At 39.3% G+C, this 27,740-nt stretch overlaps 1 protein-coding gene across 17 annotated transcripts in view; it reads right to left on the bottom strand.

Annotated features, from left to right (window-relative positions):
• Positions 1–757: 757 nt before the first annotated feature.
• Positions 758–27,740, bottom strand: part of PLEKHA5 (pleckstrin homology domain containing A5) — a 250,461-nt gene continuing 223,478 nt past the window's right edge. For 6 of the 17 annotated variants that reach the window (XM_058282854.1, XM_071210199.1, XM_058282862.2 and 3 more), the window contains 11 exons: positions 27,485–27,596; positions 26,668–26,714; positions 25,663–25,851; positions 24,777–24,897; positions 13,767–13,885; positions 9,879–10,088; positions 8,791–8,943; positions 8,182–8,306; positions 5,792–5,937; positions 4,227–4,332; positions 758–1,625 (listed from right to left, as the gene is read on the bottom strand). In XM_058282854.1, coding sequence (XP_058138837.1) covers positions 4,238–4,332; positions 5,792–5,937; positions 8,182–8,306; positions 8,791–8,943; positions 9,879–10,088; positions 13,767–13,885; positions 24,777–24,897; positions 25,663–25,851; positions 26,668–26,714; positions 27,485–27,596 — 1,317 coding nt within the window. In that variant the 3' untranslated portion in view covers positions 758–1,625; positions 4,227–4,237. The remainder of the gene's footprint in view (positions 1,626–4,226; positions 4,333–5,791; positions 5,938–8,181; positions 8,307–8,790; positions 8,944–9,878; positions 10,089–13,766; positions 13,886–24,776; positions 24,898–25,662; positions 25,852–26,667; positions 26,715–27,484; positions 27,597–27,740) is intronic. The other 11 variants (XM_058282857.1, XM_071210203.1, XM_058282861.2 and 8 more) reach the window with 6 other exon arrangements.

Genomic DNA, 27,740 nt, shown 5'->3' with positions numbered 1-27,740 from the left:
TGTAGACAAGGTGATCTGTGTAAATACGTTTATGTGGCTTTAGCGTGCTACACATTCCCCTTCCATTGCATTCAAACTCTTTTCATCCACCTTCTACAGTACAGTTTACGTGTTTGTGTTTGTTTGGAGCAGATGAATTTTTATATAACTGCATTTTGAATTCAATCTTAATTCATTTTAATAGAGTATAAAAAACAAAACGCTGATCAGTGCCAGTTTGGTTTCAATTATTTTTACATAGGAATCCAAAAGCATCGCTTTTCCTTGCACTGTGGGAACAGTATGTGAACAAAAGGTTGTGGAGGGAAGATGATGTAATTGGTTCTGAAGAGCGTGAACATCTGCAGAGAAAGTACTGAAGAGAAATGATTTCTGAGGGCCCCACTTCGGGTGAAATGGCCCTTCTCTACTCGCCCCTCGCAAGCAGCAGAGCGAGGCTGCAGATGCTCGAAGTGACTTTCTAAAACATGGAAACAAACAGAAAAACGTGCAGACTTCGCAAAACTAAATTTGCCCACTGCTGACAGGCTTAGAGAAAAGAAAGCCAGCAAAACTCTGCCCCGGTCCAAATTCTTTCGCTTAATGTGAATGCAGCCAAGCCAATTCCTCTCGGCCTCAAGTTCCTCCACTCTGACAGGTTAAGGCCCTTTTGTGATGCTGTCTAGGATTATGAGATTATACCACTACTTTTTCTCTGCAGTCTCTTGAGCACAGATTTTCCATTTCAGATGGAAGGAACAATGATTTTGACACGTGATTTAAGAACATCAACATTTATTTAACATGATAAAAAAGAAATGAGATATGAACATTTGCATTTAAACAATAGTAAGTAGCCTTTAATACTTACATTACATGTGCTCATTGTATAATATATATACAATGAACATAATTACATTTGTACACAAACTAAGTACTAGGTTTGAAAACCTGCTTATTGCTGTACACATCTATTCCAATGAAGTGTAAGCCCAGTACTTCAAAATACCTACACTTTTAATTGTTTTTAAGAAAGAGCAAGCGGTAACATTTGTGTTTAAGCTGACAAGAGTGTGGCAGGAACTGCTGACATTGCAATCTGACTGAGAAATAATTATAGCAGAAAACGGGACATACTTCACTTAGCAATAATAAAATGGCACATTTTAAATATATATATATAAAATTTTTACAAATCAAGTGTGAAACAAAGCACTGCAGGAGCCAAAATGGGGAGGAAAAAAAAGGACACAAGCTTCATTGGCAATAATAACTAAATTTAGGTACTGAGAAAGCAAAAAGAAATAAAACCCTACCAAGACTTAAGAAACACCAAAATCTGGAAATCAGTAACTAGGTCAGGTCTGGCTGTAGACTGCACATGGAAAAGCACCTCTACGTAGTGCTCTGAAATCACAGCAGCAAGCTGGTGTCAGAATAAGAGCCTTGAGATTATGGAGTGTACATATGGGCTATTAAAGCTGTTTTGGAATAAACATTTTCCAGAAGTGATAAAATGATGCTCTGTGGCCAAAAGCATCAGAACTATGAATTTCATAGATTTAAAATATACTGTACAATATCTTCTCACAATGCTGAAGGTCCGTGTCCTTAGCTTTGAATCGTTTCAACAGAAGTCAGTAAAGCTGCAAAATAAAAGTACAGAAATTACTTTAAAACTTGCAAAGTTAAGGGATGACCATTTTCCAAAGCTAACTTAGGGTGACATTCTGTAACAACAGAACTGACAAGCATGGCCGAGAAAATCCTAAAACATAATACAATCGAAAGACATTTTCCTTCATTTCCATAAGCCTGATTCACAAAGCGAAGAAACACAATGCAAGTAAATAGCAATTCAGAAAAAATATATACTCAAACTTGTGGCTGAATTCAGATCAACAAACCGAGCAAAGATTTGCATTTTACTAAAATACGTTCTTTATCGAGCAGACTACATAGCAGTTATCATTTGTAAAGCTTTCCTTAGTCCTGCCAAAACTAGCAGTTCAGAAAGATGACATATGCACAATGGGAAGCTATAAAACCGTACATGCTGTCTGTCACCAGTTGTTTGTAGTGGTTGCATGCCACAAGACTGGAAAATATCTGGCAATAAATGTACACCGTTCCAGTAAATAATGTCACTGGCACTTGGAGTTGGTGTTTAAAGCAAAACATAATCCCGTAACAACTTAAGAAACGTGGAAATGTGCTTCAGTTTTAACTCTGAACATTATTTATTACCAGAATGGTCTGTGTGCAGTGAATCATAATCTGTTTATTGAACCAAAAAAATAACAAGAGTGGCCCTTGATGTATATTTCCCTACTAAGATCCAGACAAAGGCCATCTATCAGCCCCTTGCACAGTAGGAATCAAATGAGCATGATGTTTATTTTTCTTATGCCTGGTGCTATTTTGTCCCCACTGGCAACTGTCACTTTTGAAAGTATTTAAGTTAACAGTTTAAATACACATGGAGTTAATAGCTAGAATATATGTCACCAGAGAAGAATGTGGTTAGAGAATGGAAAGCTGAGGTTTAATCTGTGTAGAATTGGTAAAAAGTTTTTTATAAATGTTTGGAAATGAATAGCAAGGTGAAAGCACATTATATAATTTGTCATTCGTAGTGCTATGGGTATGTAGTGGGTTTTTTTTGAGTAATGAAAATGCTCTAATATGGACTGAAGTGATGAATGTGCAACTTGCTTGATTATACTGAATGCCATGATTGTATACTTTAGATAATCAAATTATAGGGTGGGTAGGGGGAAAAATACACTGAATGTAAGATATGGACGATAGTTAACAGTAATACCTTGACAATGCTCTTTCATAATTTGTTACAGATGTTTCACAACAATGCACGGTATTTGTGCTGAGGTGATGCATGGGGGCCTTGCATGACGCTATGCCTGCTTGTTTTGTAAGTTCACAACTTTTACTATACACTTGTTGTTTATGTGTGTATGCTCACGTATGAATGATTTACTTCAAAAACGAAAAAAAAAAAAAAACCCTCGCCAACAGTAAAAACTGTAAGTTAAAAAATTTTTTCTTTCATATTCCTATAATTCTCCAAAAGTAAAAAAAAAATAAGTTTAAGTACATGAGTGACAAAATCAAGACTGGGCAAGAATGCAACACACAGGCTGTTTCTAACTCCACCAAGCACCTCACTTCTGCAACCAACAAAGGCCTCTTCTAGGCTCCAAGTAAACAGTCTCAAGTAAAAGTTATAACTATGACAAGACAGTTAAACACAAATCCTTCTGGCTGAAAAAAGGCACTCAGGTTATAGCTACTCCAAAAATGCATGAAAGGAAGCAGATTCTAGAAAATAAACTTAGTGTGAAGTTAGAATTTGTATCCCAAAAATCTAAACATCAAAGAAAGATGTTAGCAATAATGCTCACATGTGTTAAAGCTGCTTATGGTTGTTTAACAGAAATTGGTGATAGTCTGGAAGCATCAAATAGTACTAGATCTATAGATACTACCAGAGGAGAACACACAGAAAGAGGCATATGACTCTCACTCTGTACCTCCCACCTCTTTTGAAAAGTGGACACAAAAATGTTTACCTGTAATTACACAATTTCTGAGAAAAACCAGCAATTGTTTATAAAGTTTAAAAGCAGGACCAGTTCTAAAACTGGTCTAAGGAAGATGGCTCCAGAAAGGTTCCTTCCTTCTCTCCACCCCGACCAGCCACAGAGGATTTATTTATTTATTTTTTTAAATACTCTGTACCTGATGTAAAAGGTTTAATTATTTGGAAATGAATTCTTAAAGATTTAACAGTCCATCAAGTTAGCTGGACCATAAATATTTCTTTGTCATTCCCAGTGAAGTAGACATGTTATGCTCACTGTAAGAAACATTACCTGATCGGCCTGTAATGACTTAAACAGAATTCTCAGATCAGACTACGGGAAGGAGGGCTAAGTGGGAGCACAGCTGCAAAACACTGTGAGGCTTGTCTTGGCACAGGCCATACCCTGCAAGTTCGGCTGTTTTAACAAATGATGAAGTAAGAGCCAGAAAACGCTGTCCCAAAGCAAATCACTGGAAGGGCCAATGGTGAAAACCATCGTTCCAACCCGTGGCCTCTTGTCTGCCAACTCTCCCTAATGTACAGTGCAGAATTAATCCCAGCGTTTAGCCACTAAACCGACACACGAACAAAGTTCAAGTAAAAACTGTAAGAGCAGAGCACAAAGGAAAGGGAAACGACGTACTTCTTCTGAGACTACACACACATGAAATGTGATCCTTCCGTGAGCTGGGGCTGAGGAGACGGGACTGGCGATGCGGAGCACTCAGGAGACGGGGACACACTTTTCGCTACAACACATCAACAAAGTGTGAGAGGATAAAAATCTTTTAGGATACATTTGGGGAGGGAAATCCTGACACGATGACCCCACAACAACAAGAACATGTTTTGAGAAGGAATGAATAGTTGTACGTGGGTTCAGGAATTCTTTTCTAATCTGGCAACTGATAATCCAGTATATGAAATGGCTCTTCAAGAAAACTGTTTAAAAATTCTTTTTTTTTTTGCTTAGAATTTTATCTTCAAGGTATCTACCCACACATCACTCCTTTGCATCCCATTCTGTGTTTCCTTTAAAAATCTTTCTAGTTTAATGTAGCTAAATACCAAAGGGGAGTTAAATATTGTTTTTCAATAGGACCACACTGCTTGACCTAAACCTGCTCTAACCAGTAACTGAAAGTGCCTAGGGACAATTGGAATAAGAAGTGAGAATTGGGCACTTTGCCTTCAAGTGTGAAGGGGAGAGGAAAAGGCAGTCCTAAGTAGCTGTCACAGGACAACAGGACTGATGACATACATTTACTACTGTATGTACAGCAGGCGCTCTCACACCTCCATGCTCGTCCCGAGGAGAGAGGCTTCTGAGATGTTCTGAGTAACTGAATTTCATTGTATTTGCTCTTTTGCAGTAGGGGTGTGTGTGTATGTTCGTTCCTAGGAATGGTGTTTTGCTTATGGACTAAAGGAAACAAAGCTGGACATATGCACTGGTGGTGTATCCACTCCCTCCAAAAAATCATAAAAGGGAAAAAAAAGAAGAAAAAGGAAAAACGATTTAGAAAGATCCCCCAAAATTTCAAAGAAGAACAGCACAGAACAATTCATATTTTTACAAATTAAAGAAAAATACAAATGTGGATAATTGTAGAAGCTACAGTAAACTAGTCCTTTCTATTACTTTAGAAATTAAATCCACCATAGTTTCCAAAGTAGAAAAGTGGCTTCCAAGAACTGAAGGATCTTCATAGAAAAACTTTACAGTATGTATTAAGATTAAAAATAAAAAAATAAAGGGAGTGGATGGGGCTCAAGCAGTTGAGCTCCTGCCTCCCACACAGGAGGTCCCAGGTTTGGTTCCTGGTGTTTCCTGAAAAAACAAACAAACAAACAAAAAAAAACCCAACAAGCAAAACAAACTAAAAACCAACTCAGGGAGGCCGATGTGGCTCAGTGGTTAAGCGCCGGCTTCCCACCCAGAGGTCCTGGCCCCCAGTACCTAAAAAAAAAAAAAAAAAAAGGAAGAGACGTTCCCGTGAAAAAGCACCTATCCCCAAACCGGAGGAGACTCTGCGAGGGTCTGGCTGGCCGCTGTCGCCCTTTCCTCCCTTTTCCTGAACCAGACGCCGGTGGGACGGCGAAGGGAGACGAATCTGCAGTCAAGGTCTAAGCTGCCGCCTTGCTAGGGTCTTCACAGGGACGGAGGAGCTCAGAGGGAGCAGGGGGAGAACGGCGAGAAGGGTCTACCTGCCCCCGCCTGCCTTCCCCTGGAGGCCTCGGGGGCCGGCTCGTGAGGAAAGGCAGCTGCTTCCTGTCCGCTGGCGCCGTCTCTCGTGGCTGCCTCCGGGCAGCCTTCTGGCTCATGGTTTGAGATCCGGGCCACATCTTGAGGGCTAAAGAAAACAGATCAAGATTTTAAAAATTTGTTTTAAACAATGTAGCGAGCTTTTTCTTCCATGTTTGTCATAAAAATTCTCAACCATACATAAAACTGTTCATCTGTATTTAATGACTTCTAACATTTTACCTGCAATTAGTGCCTGTTTTCTCTTATGAAAAGTTTTAATTAAAAAAAAAAATCATTTATGAAACCTGTACACACACCTCCCCAATCCTGTTTCATATAAACCCCTAACTTGCCACTTCCCAAATCCACCACTGCCCAAATTATTTTAAAGCAAATCTCAGACATGATATTTAATTTATGAATACTTTAGTATGGAATTACAAATGCCACATCACCAAATATCCAACCAATGATAAAATCTTCCTGTCTCATGTTTCTGTTGTTTATCTAAATCAGGATCCAAAAAAGGTCTATACATTGCACTTGCCAGGCAAGTTGGAAAGTCGACTTTAACCTAAAACAATTCCTCTAAGGTACCATTTTTCTTTTCCATTAATTTGTTAAAGAATCTTGTTTATCTGTCCTATATAGTTTTCCACATTTTGGAGTTTATGATTATATCCCTCATATTTTCTATAAATTATAGGAATTTGAGGCTAGATTAAAGTTTGACTTTTGTGTCTCTCATTATTTATCTCCTTGTGTCTCTTGCTGCATCAGCTTGCCGTGCTTGCCTGTCACTCCAGCTCGCTGTCTGCTTTAGGAGACACCGGGATTTGAACCAGGGACTTTCATGTGGTAAGGAGGAGCTCAACTGCTTCAGCCATGTCTGCTTCCCAGCAAGTGTACTTTATAGGTGATGTCATGTACTCTTTATGTATCAACAAGTTGTCTGTTTGCGATAATCTATCATTCCTTACTGAATAAACCTCTAAAAGAAAATTTCCTCATGAGCTATTTGATTAGAGTTTGCTCAGGAAAGGGAAGACAAATACTTGATGCTTTCTCTGTATGGACCAGTTCTTAGAATAAGAAGTTGATTTCCGAGCATCCTCCCAAGGTGGCTGACAATTTTTTGTTGTAGGTATTGTGGCCAGGGATTGAACCTGGGATCTTGTATGTGGGAAACCGGTGCTCAACCACTGAGCTGCACTGGCTCCCCTGTGTGGATTTTTAATATACTAAACATGTTTTAAGCTCTGCCTATTAATAACAATTCAGCAGAGATTTTTCTTTATCATCTTTGCCAAATACTTCTCAAATTCATTCTTGCTCTTTACTGCAGAGACAAAGGCATTCCTAATAACATGAAATCACAGCATTCCCCTGTTCCACATGATGCATTTTTTATGGAGGGTGGGACTGAGGATATACAGACTTAACAAGGCTAGTTAAGAAATACAGCTAAATAATACAAAGCAAATCACCACATTCTTTGGAAAAGCCAGTCAACAATTTATTTATTTATTTTTTACTTATTTTATTTTTCTCCATCTAACAATTTGGACTTCTGGTCAATGTCTATCATTTTATGTGCAATGCTGAGCTGTTTACTTTGCTACAGCTTAATGAGCTCTTTGGCATTTTAAAAAAAGGTATGATTTATTCAATACTTCCTGTATGCTACACAGGCAAAAATACTTCACATGTATTATTGTATTTAATCCTTAGAACACATTTGTGAGGTAAGAAAAATGGTGGTAATAAGAATATCTAAGTCGGGGAAGTGGATATGGCTCAAGCGACTGAGCTTCTGCCTGCCACATGGGAGGACCTAGGTTTGGTCCCCAGTGCCTCCTGGAGAAGATGAACAAGACAGTGAGCTGGTGCAATGCACAGGTGTGGTGAACTGATGCAACAAGGTGATGCAACAAGGAGACACAAAGAGGAAAGACAATGAGAGATACAACAAAGCAGGGAGCTGGGGTGGTTCAAACGATTAAGCGCCTCTCTCCCATCTGGGAGGTGCCAGGTTTGGTTCCCGGTGCCTCCTAAAGAGAAGACAAGCAGACACAGAGAATACACAGCGAAGGGACACAGAGAGCAGACAGCGAGCACAAACAGTGGGGGTGGGTGGAGGGAATAAATAAATAAAAATAAAATCTTAGAAAAAAAGAAAAGAGAATATCTAAGTGAAGGACCTGCAATTTAGGAAGCTTCTATAACTTGCTCAAGCTCCTATAGCCCCTAACCAGCTAACCTGAGTCTGTGACTCGAGACTGCTGACTCTGAAGGCATCATTTTAAAGCAGTTACACATTTTTGTGAATGATCCTTTCAAAAAAATTTACCTCAGTGGAACATCTTCAGGCATTTTTTCCTTGTTTCTTTCTTTATCTATCACTTTTTCAGAACTTAATCCATTTGGCTCAGATTTGAAAAGGGTTTCGATAAGAACATTTTCAGTTTTTTTAAACTGTAGAATAAAAAGAAAAACTTCTCTTTTTCAAAGTATTCTTATCACATTTAATACTTATTAGTAAATCTAAAGTGATTCCAAAATAAGTTTATTAAAAATTATACCTTCCCCAATATTTACTGATAATAAATTTAGATTCAAAATATTAATAAAAACGTTAACATTTTTCTAACACCAGGCTAATACGAAGTCATTTGGCTAAAGGGATGGTGTATAATGCTCAGATCTAGCTGCACTGAGGTATAACATTATTTAACTGGGTTTATAATTATTTATTCCTATCTTAATGGAAAAATCATATTTAAATTTCTAAGTAACCCATTTTTTTTGATGTGGCTGAATATAACAAATTAAATGAAAACTATCATTTCATTTGGTTCTATGGACTCTGATGAAGGAATACTTTTATTTTCAACCTTACTGCTTGGATGTAATATTAAAAAATCTATTCCTTTGGGGTATCTGTCCTAAAATAATCTACCTCTTTGTTGAAATCTGTATTTTGAAGTTCAGCTTCTTTTAGCCGGACAATTTCTGCTGCAGGAGTCACATGGTTTGGCTTTACATCATCTTCTCTGGTGACAGTCTCCAGTTCCTTAATGTTACTTGATAACAAATCATCTCTCTTTCGATTCTGCCCGAAAGATATACAACATTTTTAGATTTATACTGTGCATGTAAGTATATTTTACACCTAGTGCTTGTCAATTGTGGGGCTGGAGCTCCATTCATAAGAAGGTTTCTTTATGAAAATCAAGAGAGGAAAATTACACACACATACACAGCAGTTTCTACACATTTTTCTCATTTCTTCATTTTAAACCATCCACTTCACAATTTTACAAAGTAGTTATTCAGCTGCTGCTCTTCATTCACCGTTAGCTGGAAAGGGAAGATTTCCATGTAGGACAGGAAAGCACGTCCAGCTGCTGCATCCGGCTTATGTCATAGATAAACTCTCAGATACAACTACTACTAGTTGAAAACAGGACTCACAGGAACAAATCAGACAGGGTTTATTTATGAAGAGGGGCAACAAAATGAATAAAACAAACAGAATGACATCAATTTACTGGGCTGAAGTTGAACTATGATAGATAGTAGACTTAGGTTCTCACGGGAAAAGTACCCAGAAGACAAATAATCAGTAAAATCGTGTTAATGTTTCCTTAGAAACTCTCTTCTGCTACAAGTTAGGTCATGCTAAATTAGGCCACAGAGTAACATACGTTTTCTTGGGAGGCGCGTCAGGGACTATCTTGGAGACTTGTGTGCATCTTACGCCTCCTCCGTGTCTCTGTGCGGTGGGAAGGGCAGGTGATATTATTACCTGGTTTACAGTCAAGGAGACTGTGTCCATGATTGGTTCAAGGGCATCCAGCCAGTAATTTAACTCTGCTCTAGTGAACCCAGGGTTATTTCCATTTTACTAAGCTGTCTTAGCTTATTATTATAAGAATTAAACAATATGTAAAGTAACTACCCACCCTGTAAGCCTTTTAGACCCTAAAATCAGGTAACTCTGGTTCTGTGACTCAAGCAATATGAGATCAAAAGTAATGAATGTACCTGGGTAAGCTTGAATGTATTATCCCTTAAACTTGAAGGACTTTGTAAGGGTGACTGGTCTGAAGAACCAATAACATTTAATCCCTTTTTCTTTTCTCTTAGGCATGCTTGCTGGTGTCTCCTTATTCTTTCCATTTGTTCTTCCACGGTCATTCTAGGTCGAGTATTTTCAGCCAAACAGAGCTGTTCCACTGCACTTCTTGGTCTTTCCTTCAAATTAACAATCAACATGAATAAACAAATACAGAATAACTTCTGAAAAATATGATGGAATAAAAACATGTTCTAGAATACATTTATTTTGTTTTCAGTATCAAAAGTGGAGATGTTGAATGTTACTTAAATAGAACCAGGAAAGCAAGCAAAAGCTTTTACCCTTAACTGGTAACTGGAGATGCATGGTCAATGATGGAAAGAGAGATAAAGAGGGGAGACCCGATAGGGGAGAGAGGGAGGAGCTACTTAGTGAGAGCATTTTGTTGTTTAAAATTAAAAAAAAAGGGGTGGAAAACGGACTTTGGCCCAGTGGTTAGGGCGTCCGTCTACCACATGGGAGGCCCGCGGTTCAAGCCCCGGGCCTCCTTGACCTGTGTGGAGCTGGCCCATGCGCAGTGCTGATGCGCGCAAGGAGTGCCGTGCTACACAGGGGTGTCCCCCGCGTAGGGGAGCCCCACGCGCAAGGAGTGCGCCCGTGAGGAAAGCCGCCCAGCGCGAAGGAGGGAGCAGCCTGCCCAGGAATGGCGCCGCCCACACTTCCCGTGCTGCTGACGACAACAGAAGCGGGCAAAGAAACAAGACGCAGCAAATAGACACAGAGAACAGACAACTGGGGGAGGGGGGGAATTAAATAAATAAATAAATCTTTAAAAAAAAAAGGGGGGGGTATGGCAGGGAGCGGATGTGGTGCAAGTGACTGAGTTCCCACCTCCCACATGGGAGGGCCTGGGTCCCTGTGCCTCCTGAAAAAAGCAAACAACAAGCAAAACAAATGACAAAACCAACTCAGGGAAGCCGATGTGGCTCAGTGGTTGAGCACTGGCTTCCCAAATAACAAGGTCCCAGGTTCAATCCCTGGTACCTCAAAAAAAAAAAAAAAAGAAGGAAGTGTGGCAGTTCCGGAGTGAGCTTGCCCATCTTCCCAGCAGCCTGAAACAGCTTCAGTTGTTGGCTTCTGCCATGTATTTCTCAAGCAGGGTGAAAGTCGCAAGGGTGCTTTCTAAATTGCAGGTATTTTATTTTAATGAAAATACAATGGTTTATATCATTCATTTACTGTGAAAGGACTAGGAGTAGAAAACCCTAAGATATTTTATGATCGATAATAAAATTATATAAATAGTTGTTTTTTATAAATCAGACTGTCATGTTTCAAAACTTAAAAAAATATTTATATGGCTCTTTAGGATAGTTTTTCAAATTTGTTTCCAGTTGATTTTATATAAACTGAAGGGTTTAAAAATATTAGTCACATGAAACGACAAAATGCTATTTCTCACTTTCTTTCTAAAGATGTAAACAATACTAGTATAGGAGCCAAGATAAGCATTTCAAGAATTATTCTACAGAGATGTCAGCTTACTCGACATAATAGAAATATAAAAGAATAAACATAGTCTAGAATTTGGAGGCAAGAATCCACAGGCTTCCTTGTGTCTGGTCTGAGTTAGTGGGCTCCAACATGGACTGGAAAGAACTCAGGGCAGGAGTGAATAGCTCTGACTCATCAGTCTCTTGGCTAACTGCGCAGGTCCTTTTCTGTCCCTACTCTAATCTGAAAACAGGCTGGGTAGGAGCTACGGTGTGGGACTACTTTTTACTGTGCGGTGTGAACACCCTAACGAGCTCAAGTAGAAACGAAAAGGAAAAGGGGACACTGGAAAGGCCGCGATGTGCAGAATTGATAACCCCATTTATTTGCAAAATAAAACACATCTATGTTATCAAAAAACATAAAAACACACCAAGTAAATTCTAGATACTGACTGGGAAGTTGGCCCACTTTTCCCTTTACTCTTAGTAAGGATAAATGTATATGGTTCCCAAGTTTTCCTATGCTTTTGTAAAAATGCTAACACTCTGCAACTTGCTTTTTCACGTTACCATATTGCAGACAATTATTTTATTATTTTTAAGTGTGGAAAGTATAATTGTAGAACTTATATAAATCAAGTAGTACCTTTTTGCTTGGTCTCAATATGCACTATTTTTTCATCCTTCTTATGTTGATTTGCTATTTTTAGAATTATAATTTCCAAATAGAACACCCTCCCAATCTGTAAAAAAAATGCCTACCTTTCTAAACAAAACAAGAGCATTACAGGACTATGACCACTGATGTTAATACTGATAGTTATTCATTATTTTCATCTTATGTTTTTTTTTTTAAAAGGAGGTACTAGGGATTGAACACAGGACCTGGTACATGGGAAGCAGGCGCTCGGCTACTTGAGCTATATCCATCCTCCCCATGATAACTATTTTATACGTCTTCATTTCAATTTTTTACTGACTGAAAACATTATATTTCTTAAGCACAAATTTGTAGATTTTATTTTGCATATACTTTTTTTAGTTGTACTTTAATATCTTTCAAGAATAATGATAAACTCATTATGTTTTTAATTTTATAGGTTAAAATGATCTCTGACCAAAGAGAGAATTTATAAAAATGAAAAATAAAGGTTGTCTGCAGTCTAAATTCCCAGACCATACTTGGGTAGAAAGAAGTATCCTCAGTATCATCCCATGAAGAACAAGATAGGACGGGTTTAGAGCTAGCTTGAATTAAATGGATTTTAGATGAAGGTGTGAAATAGAGGATTTATTTCCCAATCCCCACTCACATCTCTCAGGGTAACCAGAGGACTGACAAACTCCAAAACTATCACAGCTGGAGGCCCTGCAATCCCAGGCTAGCTAGGAAATCCATTAACTTTTATTCTTTTCATTTTACCCCTCCCCCCCATCCCTTGTGGCTTTTGTGTGCTGTCTGCTCTGTCCATTCGCTGTGTTCTCCTGCGTCTATATTTTATTTATTTCCCCTCCCCTCTCGTGGCTTGCTTGCTGTCTGCTCTCTGTGTCCATTCACTGCGTGCTCTTTGTGTTTTTTTTTTTGCTTGTCTCCCACTCTTTTTTCTGTTGCATCACCTTGCTGAGTTGGCTCTCCGCGGCGCCTGTGGGCTGGGTGGCTCTCCGCAGTATGCGGGCGAGCCTGCCTTCACAAGGAGGCCCCGAGACGCAAGCCCACGGCCTCCCATATGGTAGACGGGAGCCCAACTGATTGAGCCACAGTCGCTTCCCTCCATTAACTTTTGAGTAGCTATAGGACACTCTCTCTCAGCCTCATTAGGGACATTTTTAGAGGTTTAAAGGGATGTAATATAGTACAGCTAAAAGAGAAGAGAATCCACATACCATGGACTAAAGCCCCAACTTCCAGCTGGTCAAAAGAAACCTAGATTAGGGAAGCGGATTTGGCTCAATGGATAGAGTGTCTGCCTACCACATGGCAGGTCCAGGGTTCAAACCCAGGGCCCCCTGACCGTCTGGTGAGCTGGCCTAAGTGCAGAGCGATGCGTGCAAGAGTGCCATGCCACGCAGGGGTGTCTCCCATGTAGGGGAGCCCCACGCACAAGGAGTGCGCCCTGCAAGGAGAGCTGCCCCACGTGAAAAGGGTGCAACCTGCCCAGGAGTGAGGCCGCACACACGGAGAGCTGACGCAGCAAGATGACATAACGAAAAGAGAAATAAATTCCCGGTGCTACTGACAAGAATGCAAGTGGACACAGAAGAACACACAGCAAATGAACATAGAGAGCAGACAACTGGGCAGTGGGGGGTGGCGGTGAGGGGGGAGAAATAGATTAAAAAAAAAATGCAGTTGAATACCATTCTTGGATCCATCATCTTCTTAGTTTTTCTTAAGGTTACGTATGAGGCTATTGTCGAGGATTCAGGTGTTGGGGATTTTGTTCTTGGAGGGACCACGCCAACAGGAAAGTGGGAACCTGAAAAGTAAAACAGCAGAAGGTATACAAAATGTCCTCTTCATAGAACACCACTTTCTTTTGACATAATCAATTTCTAAGATTTTTAGCCAGAAGGCAAATTAATGAACTGAAGAATGCCAGGAAAAATGTAGTAGCCTTTCATTAGTAATTATACCTAATAATAAGTCAGCTATGATATCACCAGAGAAACTTAAGGCTATATTAGAAATACAGTTCTACAGATTAACTGATGTTATCAGTTAACATAGGAATATAATTATAAATTTGTTCCCTTTGTGGCACTGGCACATCTGTCTGCATCACCATTTTAACAAGACTATTTCTGGGAAACGGACTTGGCCCAGTGGTTAGGGCGTCCGTCTACCACATGGGAGGTCCGCAATTCAAGCCCCGGGCCTCCTTGACCCGTGTGCAGCTGGCTCATGCGCAGTGCTGATGCGCGCAAGGAGTGCCCTGCCACGCAGGGGTGTCCCCCGCGTAGGGGAGCCCCACGCGCAGGGGAGCCCCACGCGCAAGGAGTGCACCCCGTAAGGAGAGCCGCCCAGTGCGAAAAAAAGTGCAGCCTGCCCAGGAATGGCGCCGCCCACACTTCCCATGCCGCTGACGACAACAGAAGCGGACAAAGAAACAAGACGCAGCAAACAGACACAGAGAACAGACCAGACAACTGGGGGAGGGGGAGGGAATTAAAGAAATAAATAAATCTAAAAAAAACAAAAAAGACTATTTCTGAATTAGCATTTTTTTCAATTCAGTAATACTATAGATCATATATTCTCACAGCAACTCTGTGAAAAAAGTACAGTCCAGTACTTTTAAGTTCATTTCCTTCCTCAGTCCATGTGCTCCGGGCAGCCTTCCCTCCACTGCTGCTCTGCTGCTTCTTCAAGCGAGCCCAACATTTTCTGAGTTAGAAGGACCTTAGTCCAATTCTCTCACTTACTACAGGTCAAGAAAAGGACAGCCCGGAAAGGGTAAGTGATTTGCCTAGAGCTTGATTTCCATTCAGTCTCTCTCAACCACTGATAGAAGCCACCGACAATGTTAGAAATAGTTAACTACAGGTCATCATCAGGATTTTCTCTTTTGTAATTTTATAATTAGAAAACAAACTAACAAATAATGATAAACAGATAAGCCATTAACACAACAACAATAAAAAACAACAGCAAGTTAACACAAAATATATGCAGACCAAGTAATTTCTAAATTTGAAAGAACTTACTAAGAACTGCATACCATAGCAATCTTATATAGTACTCATATATAGTACTATCTTATACCCAGTGTCTTCCACTGAGGATACTGCAAAAGAACAAATTATTAAAATCTCAATGGCTTCGTTTTTTTTTTTTTAAAGCATCACTCTTTTTGGACTCATTAAAAATTATATCAATAAAGAGCAGGAGTTTTCCAAATATCAAAGCAGAAAAACAACAGCATAGGAATACCTTCTTTTATTGTGCTTTTGCTCTCTTGAGCTTTGCAGATGTTCCTTTTTTTTTTTTTTTAAATAAGTTGAAGGCTTGTGGCAACGCCGGGAGGTGCAAGTGTCTGGTGCCATCTCTCCAAGGGCACGTGCTCACTGCATGCCTGGTGTTATTTTGGTAATTCTCGTAATCTTTCAAACTTCTTGACTATTAGCATTTCTGTATGGTATGGCCAGTGAGCTCTGATTTTACTGTAGTAATTGTTCCAGGGCACCACAACGGAGGCCATATGAGACGGGCGAGCTGGTCAATAAATGTGTGTGATCTGCGGGCTCCACCGACAGGCTCTTCCTGCCTCCCTCCCTCTCCTCAGGCCTCCCGATTCCCTGCTACACATTATTGAAATCAGGCCAGTTAATAACAGTACAGTGGCTTCCGAGTGTTCAACTGAAAGGAAGACTTTCTCACTTAAAACCACAAGCTAGAAACAACTAAGCTTAGTGAGGAAGGCATGTCCAAGGCCGAGACAGGCCGAGGCAGCCCTACTGCTGCTATGAAGAAAGTTTCAGTGGTCCGGGGAGAAGAGGAAACCTTAAACTAGTGCCTAATCCAGAGCAAGGCCCTAACTCTCTTCAATGCTATCAGAGCTGACAGGTGAGGAAACTGCAGAAGAAAAGCTGAAACTAGCATGAGTTTTAGGGTAAGAAGTTGTCTCCGTAATATCAAAATGTAAGGTAAAGGGAAGTGGATGTGGCTCAACTGGTAAGTGTGTCTGTCTACTATATGGAGGGTGTAGGGTTCAATCTCCAGGGCCTCCTGACACATGTGGAGCTGGCCCACATGCAGTACCGCCATGTGCAAGGAGTGCCGTGCCACGCACGGGTGCCCCTGTGTAGGGGTGCCCCACGCGCAAAGAGTGTGCCCCGCAAGGAGAGCTGCCCCATGTGATAAAAGCACAGCCTGCCCAGGAGTGGTGCTGCACACATGGGGAGCTGACGCAGCAAGATGATGCGACAAAAAAGAGACACGGTTTCCCAGTGCCGCCGAATAATGCAGGCAGATGCAGAAGCACACATAGGGAATGGACAGAGAGCAGACAACGGGAGAGGGGAAGGGGAGAGAAAAAAAGAAAAAGAAAAAAAAAAAAAAGGAACGTAAAGCAGCAAGTGCTGATGTAGAAGCTGCAGCAAGTTATCCAGAAGCTCTAGCTACGTTAACTGATGAAGGTGGTTCCATTACACAACATGTTTTCAGTGTAGATGAACAGCCTTCTCATGGAAGAAGATGCCATCTAGGACTTCCATAGCTATAGAGACGCCAGTGCCTGAATTCACAGCTGCAAAGGACAGGCTGGCTCCCTTGTTAGGGGATAATGCAGCTGGTGACTCTTAAGTTGAAGCCACTGCTCATTTTTCACTCTGAAAATCCTAGGTCCTTAAGAACTACACTAAATCTACTCTGCTTGTACTCTATATATTGAACAACAAAGCCCGGATGACAGCACATCTCTCTACAACATGGTTTGCTGAATATTTTAAGCCCACTGTTGAGACCTACTGCTCAGAAAGAGTTTCCTCTCGAAAGGACTACTCACTGACAATGCACCTTGTCACCCAAGAGCTCTGATGGGGGTGTATGAGATGTTTTCATGGCTGCTAATACAACATCTATTCTGCAGCCTATGGAGCAAGCAGTCATTTTGACTTTTAAGTGTTTTTAATTAAGAAATGCATATGGTAGGATTATTGCTGCCACAGTGATTCTTTTGATGGGTTAGGGCAAAGTAAACTGAAAACCTGGAAAGGATTCACTATTCTAGATGCTACTAAGAACACCTGTGATTCTTGGGAAGAAGTGAAAATGCCTGCACCGATAGGAGTTTGGAAGAAGTTGATTCCACCTTTCACAGATGACTGTGAGAGAGGTTCAAGACTTCAGTGGAGGAAGTAACTGTAGATGTGGCAGAAACAGCAAGAGAGCTAGAATTAGAAGTAGAGCCTGGGGAAGTAGATGTGGCTCAACTGACAGAGCATCCACCTCCCATATGGAATGTCCAGGGCCAAACCCAGGCCCCCTGACCCACGTGGTTACCTGGCCCAAGCACAGTGCTGATGCGCGCAAGGAATGCTATACCATGCAGGGGTGTCCTCCGTGTAGGGGAGCCCCACGCGTAAGGAGTGCGCCCCATAAGGAGAGCCACCTGTGCGAAATGGCGCTGCACACACGGAGAGCTGATGCAGCAAGATGACGCAATAAAAAGAGACACAGATTCCCGTGCTGCTGACAAGAATGCAAGTGGACACAGAAGAACACACAGCAAATGGGCACAGAGAGCAGACAACTGGGGAGGAGGAGGGTAGGGGAGAAAAATTAATTAAAAGAAAAAAAAAACTTAAAAAAAAAAAAAGAAAAAAAGAGAAGTGGAGTCTGAAGATGTGACTGAATTGCTGCAATCTCATGATAAAACTTGGATGAGGACTTGCTTCTTAGGAATGAGCAAAGAAAGTGGTTTCTTGAGATGGAATCTATTCCCAATGAAGATGCTGTGAACATTGTTAAAATGATACCAAAGGGGAAGCGGACATGGCTCAACTGATAGAGTGTCTGTCTACCATATGGAGGGTCCAGGGTTCGATTCCCAGGGCCTCCTGACCTGTGTGGTGAGCTGGCCCATGCAGGGGCACCCCCGCATAGGGGTGCACGACGCGAGGAGTAAGCCCTGTAAGTAGAGCCACCCTGTGTGAAAAAAGCGCGGCCTGCCCAGGAGTGGCACCGCACACACAGAGAGCTGACGCAGCAAGATGACGCAACAGAAAAAAGGAGACTGTTTCCCAGTGCCACCAGATGATGCAAGCACACAGCGAATGGACAAAGAGATCAGACAACAGGGGAGGGAAGGGGAGAGAAATAAATAAAAGCATACCTTAAAAAAAAAAAAGATAAAGGATTCAGACTATCACATCAACTTAGTTGATAAGGCAGTGGCAGGTTTTGAGAGATCAACTCCAATTTTGAAGTAAGTTCTATGGTGGGTAAAATGCTATCAAACAACGTCGCATGCTACAGAGAAATCTTTTGTGAAATAAAGATTGTATCAACATGAGACTTCACTGTTTTATTTTAGGAAATTGCCACAGCCACGCCAACCTTCAGCGACCACCTCCCCAGGCAGCCAGCAGCCATCAACATGGAGCAAGACCCTCTCCTGGCAAGAAGATTACTAGTCCCGAAGGCTCAGGTGATGGAGAGCATATTTTAGCTATAAAAGTATTTTTAAATTAAGTGTGTACATTTTTTTTTACTCAACATAATACTATTGTACACTTAACAGATCACAGTATGGTACAATTTTTATATGCACTGGGAAACCAAAATTTCGTGCAACTTGCTTTATAACAATATTCATTTTATTGCGGAACTAAACCTGCAGTATTTCTGAGGTATGCGTGTAGTATTTTTTTTCCTCCAAAAAACAAATAATATGCAGCTTAATTAGGTTGTCTGAGCATGTTTATTAGAGAGCTGTACATATGAGAAAAGGAAGAGCCAAACTGATACACTGTTCAAATCCAAAATTAATCATTATCCAATAGAATACAGCAGCAGACTGAAGCAAAAAATATACTATGACGTAGTGAAGTTTATGACAGGAATGCAAATGAATGGTTTAATATCAGTAGATCAATTACCATTTGAAAAGGCATTTAATAAAATTCAATATCCTTTCATGAAAAAGAAAACAGTAAAAACGAGAATAAACGGATACATCCCATTAATATGATAAAATGTAGACACTCAAAATCAAAGCCAGCCCTATGTTCAATGGGAAAAATTTAGAACCATTCCCCTGAAAGCCAGGAACAGAATGACCAAGTCCATTACTCCACCTGTTTCCTAACACTACTGTGGAGCTACCAGCTCCAGAACAGGAAGGTCTAAAATTTAGAAAAGAGGAAAGACCATGATAATTATGATACAAACAAGCAAAACAACTGACACACCAGAACACTTAGACAATTCAGCAAGGTATGGCCAGTCTTAACTTGGGCCACCCAGGAGGCAGGAATTAGCACTTCCCCCAGGGCAACGACGGCGCTCCTTCCCACATGCTTATCTGCTATGGGAATGACTGGTGAAGTGCCTGCTCAGGTGCTGACCACTCCGTGAACCTCATATCCCGACCGTGTATTACGAATCCAACAACAAGAACAAAGATCCGGCCGTGGGTGACAGGGTGTGAACCTCTGCTTTGAAAGTTTTCCCAACTTATGGCTACATTTCTCCTCTTTCTTAACTTTCATACTACTTGAATCTTCACTTACCACCTACAATTTTTCATTTGGTAAATGAAAAATGGTTTACTTCTTTCTTTACTGTTTTTATTACATGAAACAGATATAAAGGAATAAGAAAATATGTACAAGTGTGAAGAAAAAGGATTCACTCATATTCATTGTCTAGTTTAAGAAATATCATTACTACCTTGACTACCCTTTTCGGGCTCCCTGATCCCCTCACCTCCCCTCTCCCTTTACAGGTAATAACTGTGTGTGTGTGTGTCTTCTTCTCGCTTTTCTTTATAGTTTTGTAATACTTAATTCTCAAAACACATATTTAGCTTTGCACGTTTTTAACCTATATGTAAATGGAATCATATAATATGTATCTTTCTACAACTTAATGTTTTCACTCAACGTAGCTGCAATTTTTTAGTATTTAAGTTTTAGAAGTTTTTGTAAACACGATAGAGCTGTATTTGTCTTTTAATCCAGTCTGATTTTTCCTTTTAAGCAAAGCATTTAGTTCCATTAGATTTGTTGTATTAATAATTACTGATTTATTTACACCAATTTACTTTTTTTAATTCATTTTTAAAAAATATTACTTTCAAAAAAATATGAGGTCCCCACGCATCCCCCACCCCCCTACCCCAGCACTCCCCCCACAGCAAAACTCTCCCCCATCATCATGACACATCCACTGCATTTGGTGAGCATCGCTGCACCTCAAGGTCAGTGGTCCACATCATAGCCCACACTCTCCCACGTTCCATCCAGTGGGCCATGGGAGGATCTACAATGTCCGGTAATTGTCCCTGCAGCACCACCCAGGACAACTCCAAGTCCTGAAAGCGCCTTCACATCTCATCTCTTCCTCCCATTCCCCACACCCAGCAGCCACCATGGCCACTACACCAATTTACTTTTATGTTTTGTGTCTTCACATCTTTTCTATTTGTTTCTCTTCTTTTGCATTATTTTTCCCTCTTCCATTTGTCATCCTACTAGTTTGGAAACTTTACACTCTACTTCTAGTATGTATACTTAATTTACTGAAGTCTAAAGTTAATCCAGGGAAGCAGACTTGCCCAGTGGTGAGGGCGTCGTCCTACCACATGGGAGGTCCACCGTTTAACCCTGGGCCTCCTTGATCCGTGTGGAGCTGGCCCATGCGCAGTGCTGATGAGCGCAAGGACTGCCTTGCCATGCAGGGGTGTCCCTCGTGTAGGGAAGCCCCACGCACAAGGAGTGCGCCCCGTAAGGAGAGCCGCCCAGCGCGAAAGAAAGTGCAGCCTGCACAGGAATGGCGCCGCACACACAGATAGCTGACACAACAAGATGACGCAACAAAAAGAAACACAGATTCCCAGTGCCGCTGATAAGGATAGAAGCAGTCACAGAAGAACACACAGTGGATGGACACAGAGCGCAGACAAATGGGGCGGGTAGGCGGGGGAGAAGAGAAATAAATAAATCTTTAAAAATAAATGAATAGTTAATCCAGATCATTACCATCTTCTGAAACACCACCACAACCCTAAAGAATGCTAATGCCAATAATCCTCCTCCTGATATAAATATTAGTGTCAAATTTTTTTTATACTTTTAAACTCACTTTTATTAGTGTTAAGTACAGTCAATGCTTCTTTAGGTTTACCTACATATTTACTACTTCCTTTCTGGTGTTTCAGACCTTCCATATCTAATCACTTTCCATCTACATGAAATACTGTAGACCTCTCCTTCTCCCAGCCACCCTTCTTTTATTGAGGTAAAATGGATATACATTAAAATTCACAGATCATGAGTGTACAATTTGATGAGGTTTGATAAGTGTATATAGTTGTGTAATCATCTTAATCAAGATAAAGAACATCTCTGTCACCCAAAAATGTTCTTCCAGTCAATCCCACCTTTTCCCCATGGGCAACTATTGTTACAACTTCCAGCACCAAGAGATACTTCTGTTCTGTTCTCAAACTTCATGTAAGGGAATCACATACTATGTCCGATTTGTGTTGGGCTTCTTTCACACAGTACAGATTTTTTTCTATTCATACACGTTGAGATTCATACATGGTGCTTATGTAACAACAGTTCTTTTTTTAATCATTTCATGGAATACCGCAATCTGTTCACCCATTCTTTCGTGGATGAATATATGGGTTCTAGTTTTTGTCCATTATGAACTAAAGCTACTCTAAAGATTCTTGTATAAATATTTTTAAGGGATTATGTTTTTATTTCTCTTAGGTAAAGATATGAGAACAACTGCGGAGTATGATAATTCTTTGTTTAATTTCATAAGAATTTTGTAAAACTATTACCCATTTTATATCACTACCAGAAATGTTCCACATCATAATCAACACGTAATACTGTCAATCTTTTTAAGTTTAGCCATTCGAGAAGGTGTGAATTCTTTTCATTTGGTTTTCTTTCATGATTAATAAGGTTGGAAACTTTTTCATGTGCTTATTGGCCACCTGTATATCTTATTTTGATAAAACTTTGGCCATTTTTTTCTCTCCTTGTTTCTCTTTATTATTCATCTTTAAATATTCTGGATATAAGATCTTTGTCAGATATATGTACTGACAGTATTTTCTCCAATTCTGGCGATGATGTCCAATTAATCAGTGTTCCCTTTGTCTGAGGGGTATCCTACCAGACTCTTAATTGGTTTAGACCCTGAGCTTTGTTGTGTCATCAGGAGAAACCTGACTTTAATGCTCTACCTTAAGTTCTTGGTGCTCTTCTTCATGTAGTTTTTCTAGTTTTACCTTTCACCAATTTGTTAAAGCATTTCAAAAATATTTCAACCCACATTTGCAATCACTTTCTGTGGGAGGATTGTTCAGGGTATATAGTCTACCACACTACCAAAAATATAATTTATTTTTGTTTGCAGATTAATTTTTCCTGCATATTTATAATAAACTTCACCAATATGATAAAGACCGAGAACATATTGTTTAATTTACATTTATATGAAGACTTTCAATAAGAAGACATAATTTGGATAAGATCTAGAAAGGTATATAAATATTAAGTTCTCAAGGGAAGCAGACTTGGCCCAATGGATAGGGCATCTGCCTACCACATGGGAGGTCTGCGGTTCAAACCCCGGGCCTCCTTGACCCGTGTGGAGCTGGCCCATGTGCAGTGCTGATGTGTGCAAGGAGTGCCATGCCATGCAGGGGTGCCCCCCGCATAGGGGAGCCCCACGCGCAAGGATTGCGCCCCGTAAGGAGAGCCACCCAGCGTGAAAGAAAGTGCAGCCTGCCCAGGAATGGCACCACACACACGGAGATCTGACACAACAAGATGACGCAACAAAAAGAAACAGATTCCCGGTGCCACTGGTAAGGATGGAAGCAGTCACAGAAGAACACACAGTAAATGGACACAGACAGCAGACAATTGGGTAGAAATAAATAAAAAATAAAAATCTAAAAAAAAAAGTTCTCAAAACTGCAGTATTTTTCTAATTAAAAAAAAAAACTGATAGGAGATGACATAGAACAATGTTTCAATTAAAAAGATACATGGACATTTACACAAAAGTGTTTACTTTGTGACTGTTTAAAGGTCATAAAGTCATTCCAGTGGGTTATGACCAGCCTATTTTTCTGAAAACCTTTTTACATTTCGCCATATTTGCTCTATCTCTGTATACATCCATGTGCTCTGTATATGGCACACACAGCACAAACACACACACACCTCTCACTTTCTTTGGGGAACCATTTTAAAGTTTAAATTGCAGGCACATTTTCTCTAAGAGTTTCAGAATTTACATAATGCAGTCTCTTATATAACCCCAATATCATGATCACACCTACTATTATCTCATATCTAGAACAAGTTCAAATATCTGTAATTGTCCCAAGAATGTATTTCAAAGCCTTTCTTTTCAACCATGATCTACTCCACGTTCAAGCACTGCTCTGTATTGGGCACCATCTTTTAAATGTAGAATAGTCTTCCATCGAATCCTTTTTCGCTCCTGACACTGACTTTTTTTGCTCATGACCAGCATTTAAAGAAGAAAAGATCAGAGTGCATATTATATTATTTTATGGAATTTATTATAAAGACATTGTGTGAAAATTTGCTTAAGCCCTTAATTCCTTATGGACCATTTTGAAGTAGAAAAAAAATCCCTCTGAAAATTCAAACTTTTTATAGGTATGGCACAGAAAGTAGATTAGAGGTTACCAGGAGCCAGGGAGAGTGGTGAATGGAGGAATTACTAAGCAAGTATTACCTATTAAGCTATTTTTATAGAGTTCCTATTTAGGATTTTATAATGGATAGTGGTGATGGTAGCACTACATTGTGAATTTAATTAATACCACTGAATTGTACATTTAAAATGGGAAATTTTATCTTACATATATATATGCTACTCAAAACAAAAAGTTTGGCATAACTTATTTCTCAGCAAAAGTTAACCTGAAGTGACATGATTTTTATAGTCTATTTAGTCTACTTAGAATGAGTATTCTAGAAATACTAATGGGTTTTAAAAGGGCATTCTGCCTCATTCCTAGTCAACAGGACATGTTATCTACGGTTTCTGGTCCATGCTATCTTTCTAATACCTGAAAATTTTAATTGAGAACCTCATCAGATTCTAAAGGTTTCAGACAAGGGATTGTGAACTTGTACCTTTACTGGGTCAACATATGTGGGGACCCAGGGCCCTAAGTCTTCAGCATGTGGCCGCCTGTGTGACGTAGCCGTGAGTTAAAGGTTAACATGGTACCATGCAGAGATGGCAGCATAAACGATAATCTTCCCAAAGCAGTAAACGTCCTTCGTAGGACCATAGTGACAACATCACCACATCCCAGGAGGATGCTTCACGTGACCCTGGCAGGAACTCTGTTCCCATATCCTATGGAATGCCCTTGTTCTGACACCCCTTTTATCATCCCTCATTTTTCCTGACTCTTTGTGGAACACTGACTTCATTCATTCTATGACTAGTTGCCATCAAAGCTTCTCTCCTGCCCGTAAGTCCTGATAAACTTAGCCTGACTAAATACCAGACATGCTCTTTGGTCTCATCAGCTAATGCCTTTCAGGAATTGGGCTGTAACAACATATAAAATAAATTTATGGATAAAGTGTCTGCAAATCACTGGAGATCAAACAATCCTAAAACCTGACCTTTAACAACTGAAGTTTCCATCTCTGAAACAGGTTCTGATTTTTCTTCTCCATTAGATTCATCAACCTCTGCAACTGTTGTTAATTCTGGTTCACTCTTGTAGAGTCTATAATCTGGACCCTTGAAAGGAAGGTAGTAATTACAAAAAAAAAATATTGCAAAAACTTTACAAATATTTACTTCTATAGTTACCAAACTCTAAAGATAAAAAGCTCCATAGTCAGCTATATGTCATAATTGAGGTAGGGAAAAAAAAAAAAAAGATTTTTGAAAGATTTCTAACTGGTCAAACTTTAAAAAAGTTTAAAACTAAGAATGTTTCTCTTAGGGAGAAAGTCATTAGAACATTTTATCACAGCATAACTGAGGTGTAAAGAATAATTATATCAAGCCAAGAAAATTTAATTTAGGACATTGTATCTATTTGCTTAACCCCCATGTTCTGGGCTCCAATTTTCAGTAATAATGCCTAGCAACAGCAATGTCCACATCCTCCCAGTCTTCTCACACTGAACTGCCCCCACCCCAACTGTCTCATCATTCTTAGGAACAATCCTGTACTTTCTTACTTCTTTTTGGTATACAGTCATAATTTTGCCTCTAAAATCTTAAATGGTTTATTTAAAATATGGCTCCTTCAACATGAAAAATAAAGTAACCACAATTCTGAAGATATTCAAACAAATGAGAATGGTAAAACCAAAACAGGAAAAACACAAACGATAAAGTTAGACATGAAGAAAAAAAAGCACTGGCTAAAAGTGGGGTTTTGCTAAGAAATACATGGTTATAATAAGAAAGTTTGATTGTAAAATAAAATAATTTTAAAAAATGAGAGGGCATGTATGACTGATTGATTATTCTGTGGCTATTCTAGCCACTTACACAGTGAGATCCATTTCTTGGATATCCTTGAACTTGGTGAATCTTCTTCTCTTCAGGCAGATGCACGGGGCCCCTGCTATAACAGAGCAAGGAGCTGCTATCACTGGGCAGAGGGGGGATTATGGGAGGCTGCTCTGTAAAGTCATAGGACCGAGGAAGTGGAGGACGAGGTGGGACTACTTCCTCTTCCTAAAGATTGTAGAATAGTTACCTTATTTAGATAAGCATATTGAATTAAGTGTATCTAAATTTTTCAATGGTAAATTAACTTAAATTCACTTTAAGACAATTAAAAGGACACTGTCAAGTCAAAACTCTCATACTGAAAAGTAAAATTAAAAAATATTTACCATAGCCAATAATTGGGTTTTAAATATGGTAGTATCTAATTCCTTCTATAATACACAGATTAGCCTTACAAAGAAGTTCAATATCAAAACAGATTATTGCATGAAACTATTATACTTCATTTTAAAAATGAAATTATTAATTTGAAAATTTTATTTTTCCCCCTCATTTTTTAAGAAAAAAGAGCATTTCTCTTTGACTTTGATGTAAAATTCATGACCACAGATTCTTTCAATTAGGTTGACAGTATCCCTTTGCAGCTTTGATTTCCTTATGCTATGCATGACACACGGCCGAATTATCTACCAACCAATCTACAAAATTTACGAGGCATAAGAAACAATGATACAATATTCAAATTACTTAGATTTTAAAAAGAACAACAATATTAAAGTTTTAACACAGAAGAAAAGTGGTGATTCAATTCCTTTGGCATTAAGAAAACAAAAGAAAAATCAGGTTTACAATTACCAAATTACTGAACCAATGAAATTTCATAATTAAGGTAACTCTTAAATAAGAATATATTTTTTGAAAAGATTTTTTTGTTGTAAGATTAGAGAAAACAATTTCTTCTAAGTCATGTTTTAAACATTAAGTCATGTCTTAAACATTAAAAATCATTAATTTACAGTTAGAAAAACAATTCAAACTTACCTCATTTTTGTACTTAACTGTTGAGACAGGTTTTGATCCTGCCATACCTATTAAAAAAGTATAAAAATATAACTACTTGTACTAAACACATTTCTTTAAATCTACAAATTAAAGAGAATAATTTCATTTCACTTATTTTAAGTGAAGCCTTCAGTTTCTAAACCCTCGCTTGTTAATGTTTTCAGAATGTGAAGCCATTTACATTACAAAATAAAATATCCAGTTTAACAAGAAAATGGGGAAATGGGTTTTCTCAAACATTACTGGTGTAAGTGTAATTTGATATAATCTCTTAGGAGAGCAATTTGGCTGTACCTATCAAAATGGAAAATGCATGTTAGCAAATTCCCTTCTTGGAATCCATTAAGTATGAGCATGTGTGTGTTCATTCAAGTGTAGCTTCTGACAGCAAAAAAACCCTAGAAACACATGCCCATCAATACAGAAATGGATAAATAAAATTATCCATACAATGGGTTCTTAAGCAGCTATTATCGTATTATTAAGGGGGAAAAGAAGTTATGGAAAAATAGGTCTATTATGCTATTTTTTGTTGTGAGGAATATTCTTAAAACCAAAATACTGTGTAGGTTTATAATTGTACACACAAAATAGTGGTTATGTTTGTGTGGTAAGGTTGGGAGGGTTTTGCTTTTTACTTGTCTTGTGTATTAACTGAGTGTTATGAAGAAGAGTGCCTCCTTTCTACTGTCAAGAAACCATAAAAATAACAAAAGAAACCCAATTATATGTGACATTCTATTTAGGTAAAATATAGTGGTCAAATAGTATAGAATAAAATGCAAAGCTAATTTACCCGTTTCTGCTGTACCTCTTTGCTGTTTGTGTTTAGTCAGCCCTTCCACAACATCTTGAATTCTCCAAAGCTCTTTCTGAATCTGTGCTCGCTGAATTCCTGCTGATTCAGTCTTATCAGTGAAAATGGGAAGAACACATAAAGGAAAAATCATTATATAAAGGTATGAATTTTACTAATTAAATATATTAAAAAAACAAACAAACAATTCTAATTGTAGTGGATTGAGTTTTGAAAAAAAATTTTCTTTCTGTTT

This window comes from Dasypus novemcinctus, chromosome 20, assembly GCF_030445035.2.
Source record: "Dasypus novemcinctus isolate mDasNov1 chromosome 20, mDasNov1.1.hap2, whole genome shotgun sequence".
NCBI lineage: Eukaryota > Metazoa > Chordata > Mammalia > Cingulata > Dasypodidae > Dasypus > Dasypus novemcinctus.
The sequence above is the reverse complement of the archived record's forward strand: the minus strand, read 5'-3'. Positions and strand labels throughout refer to the sequence as shown.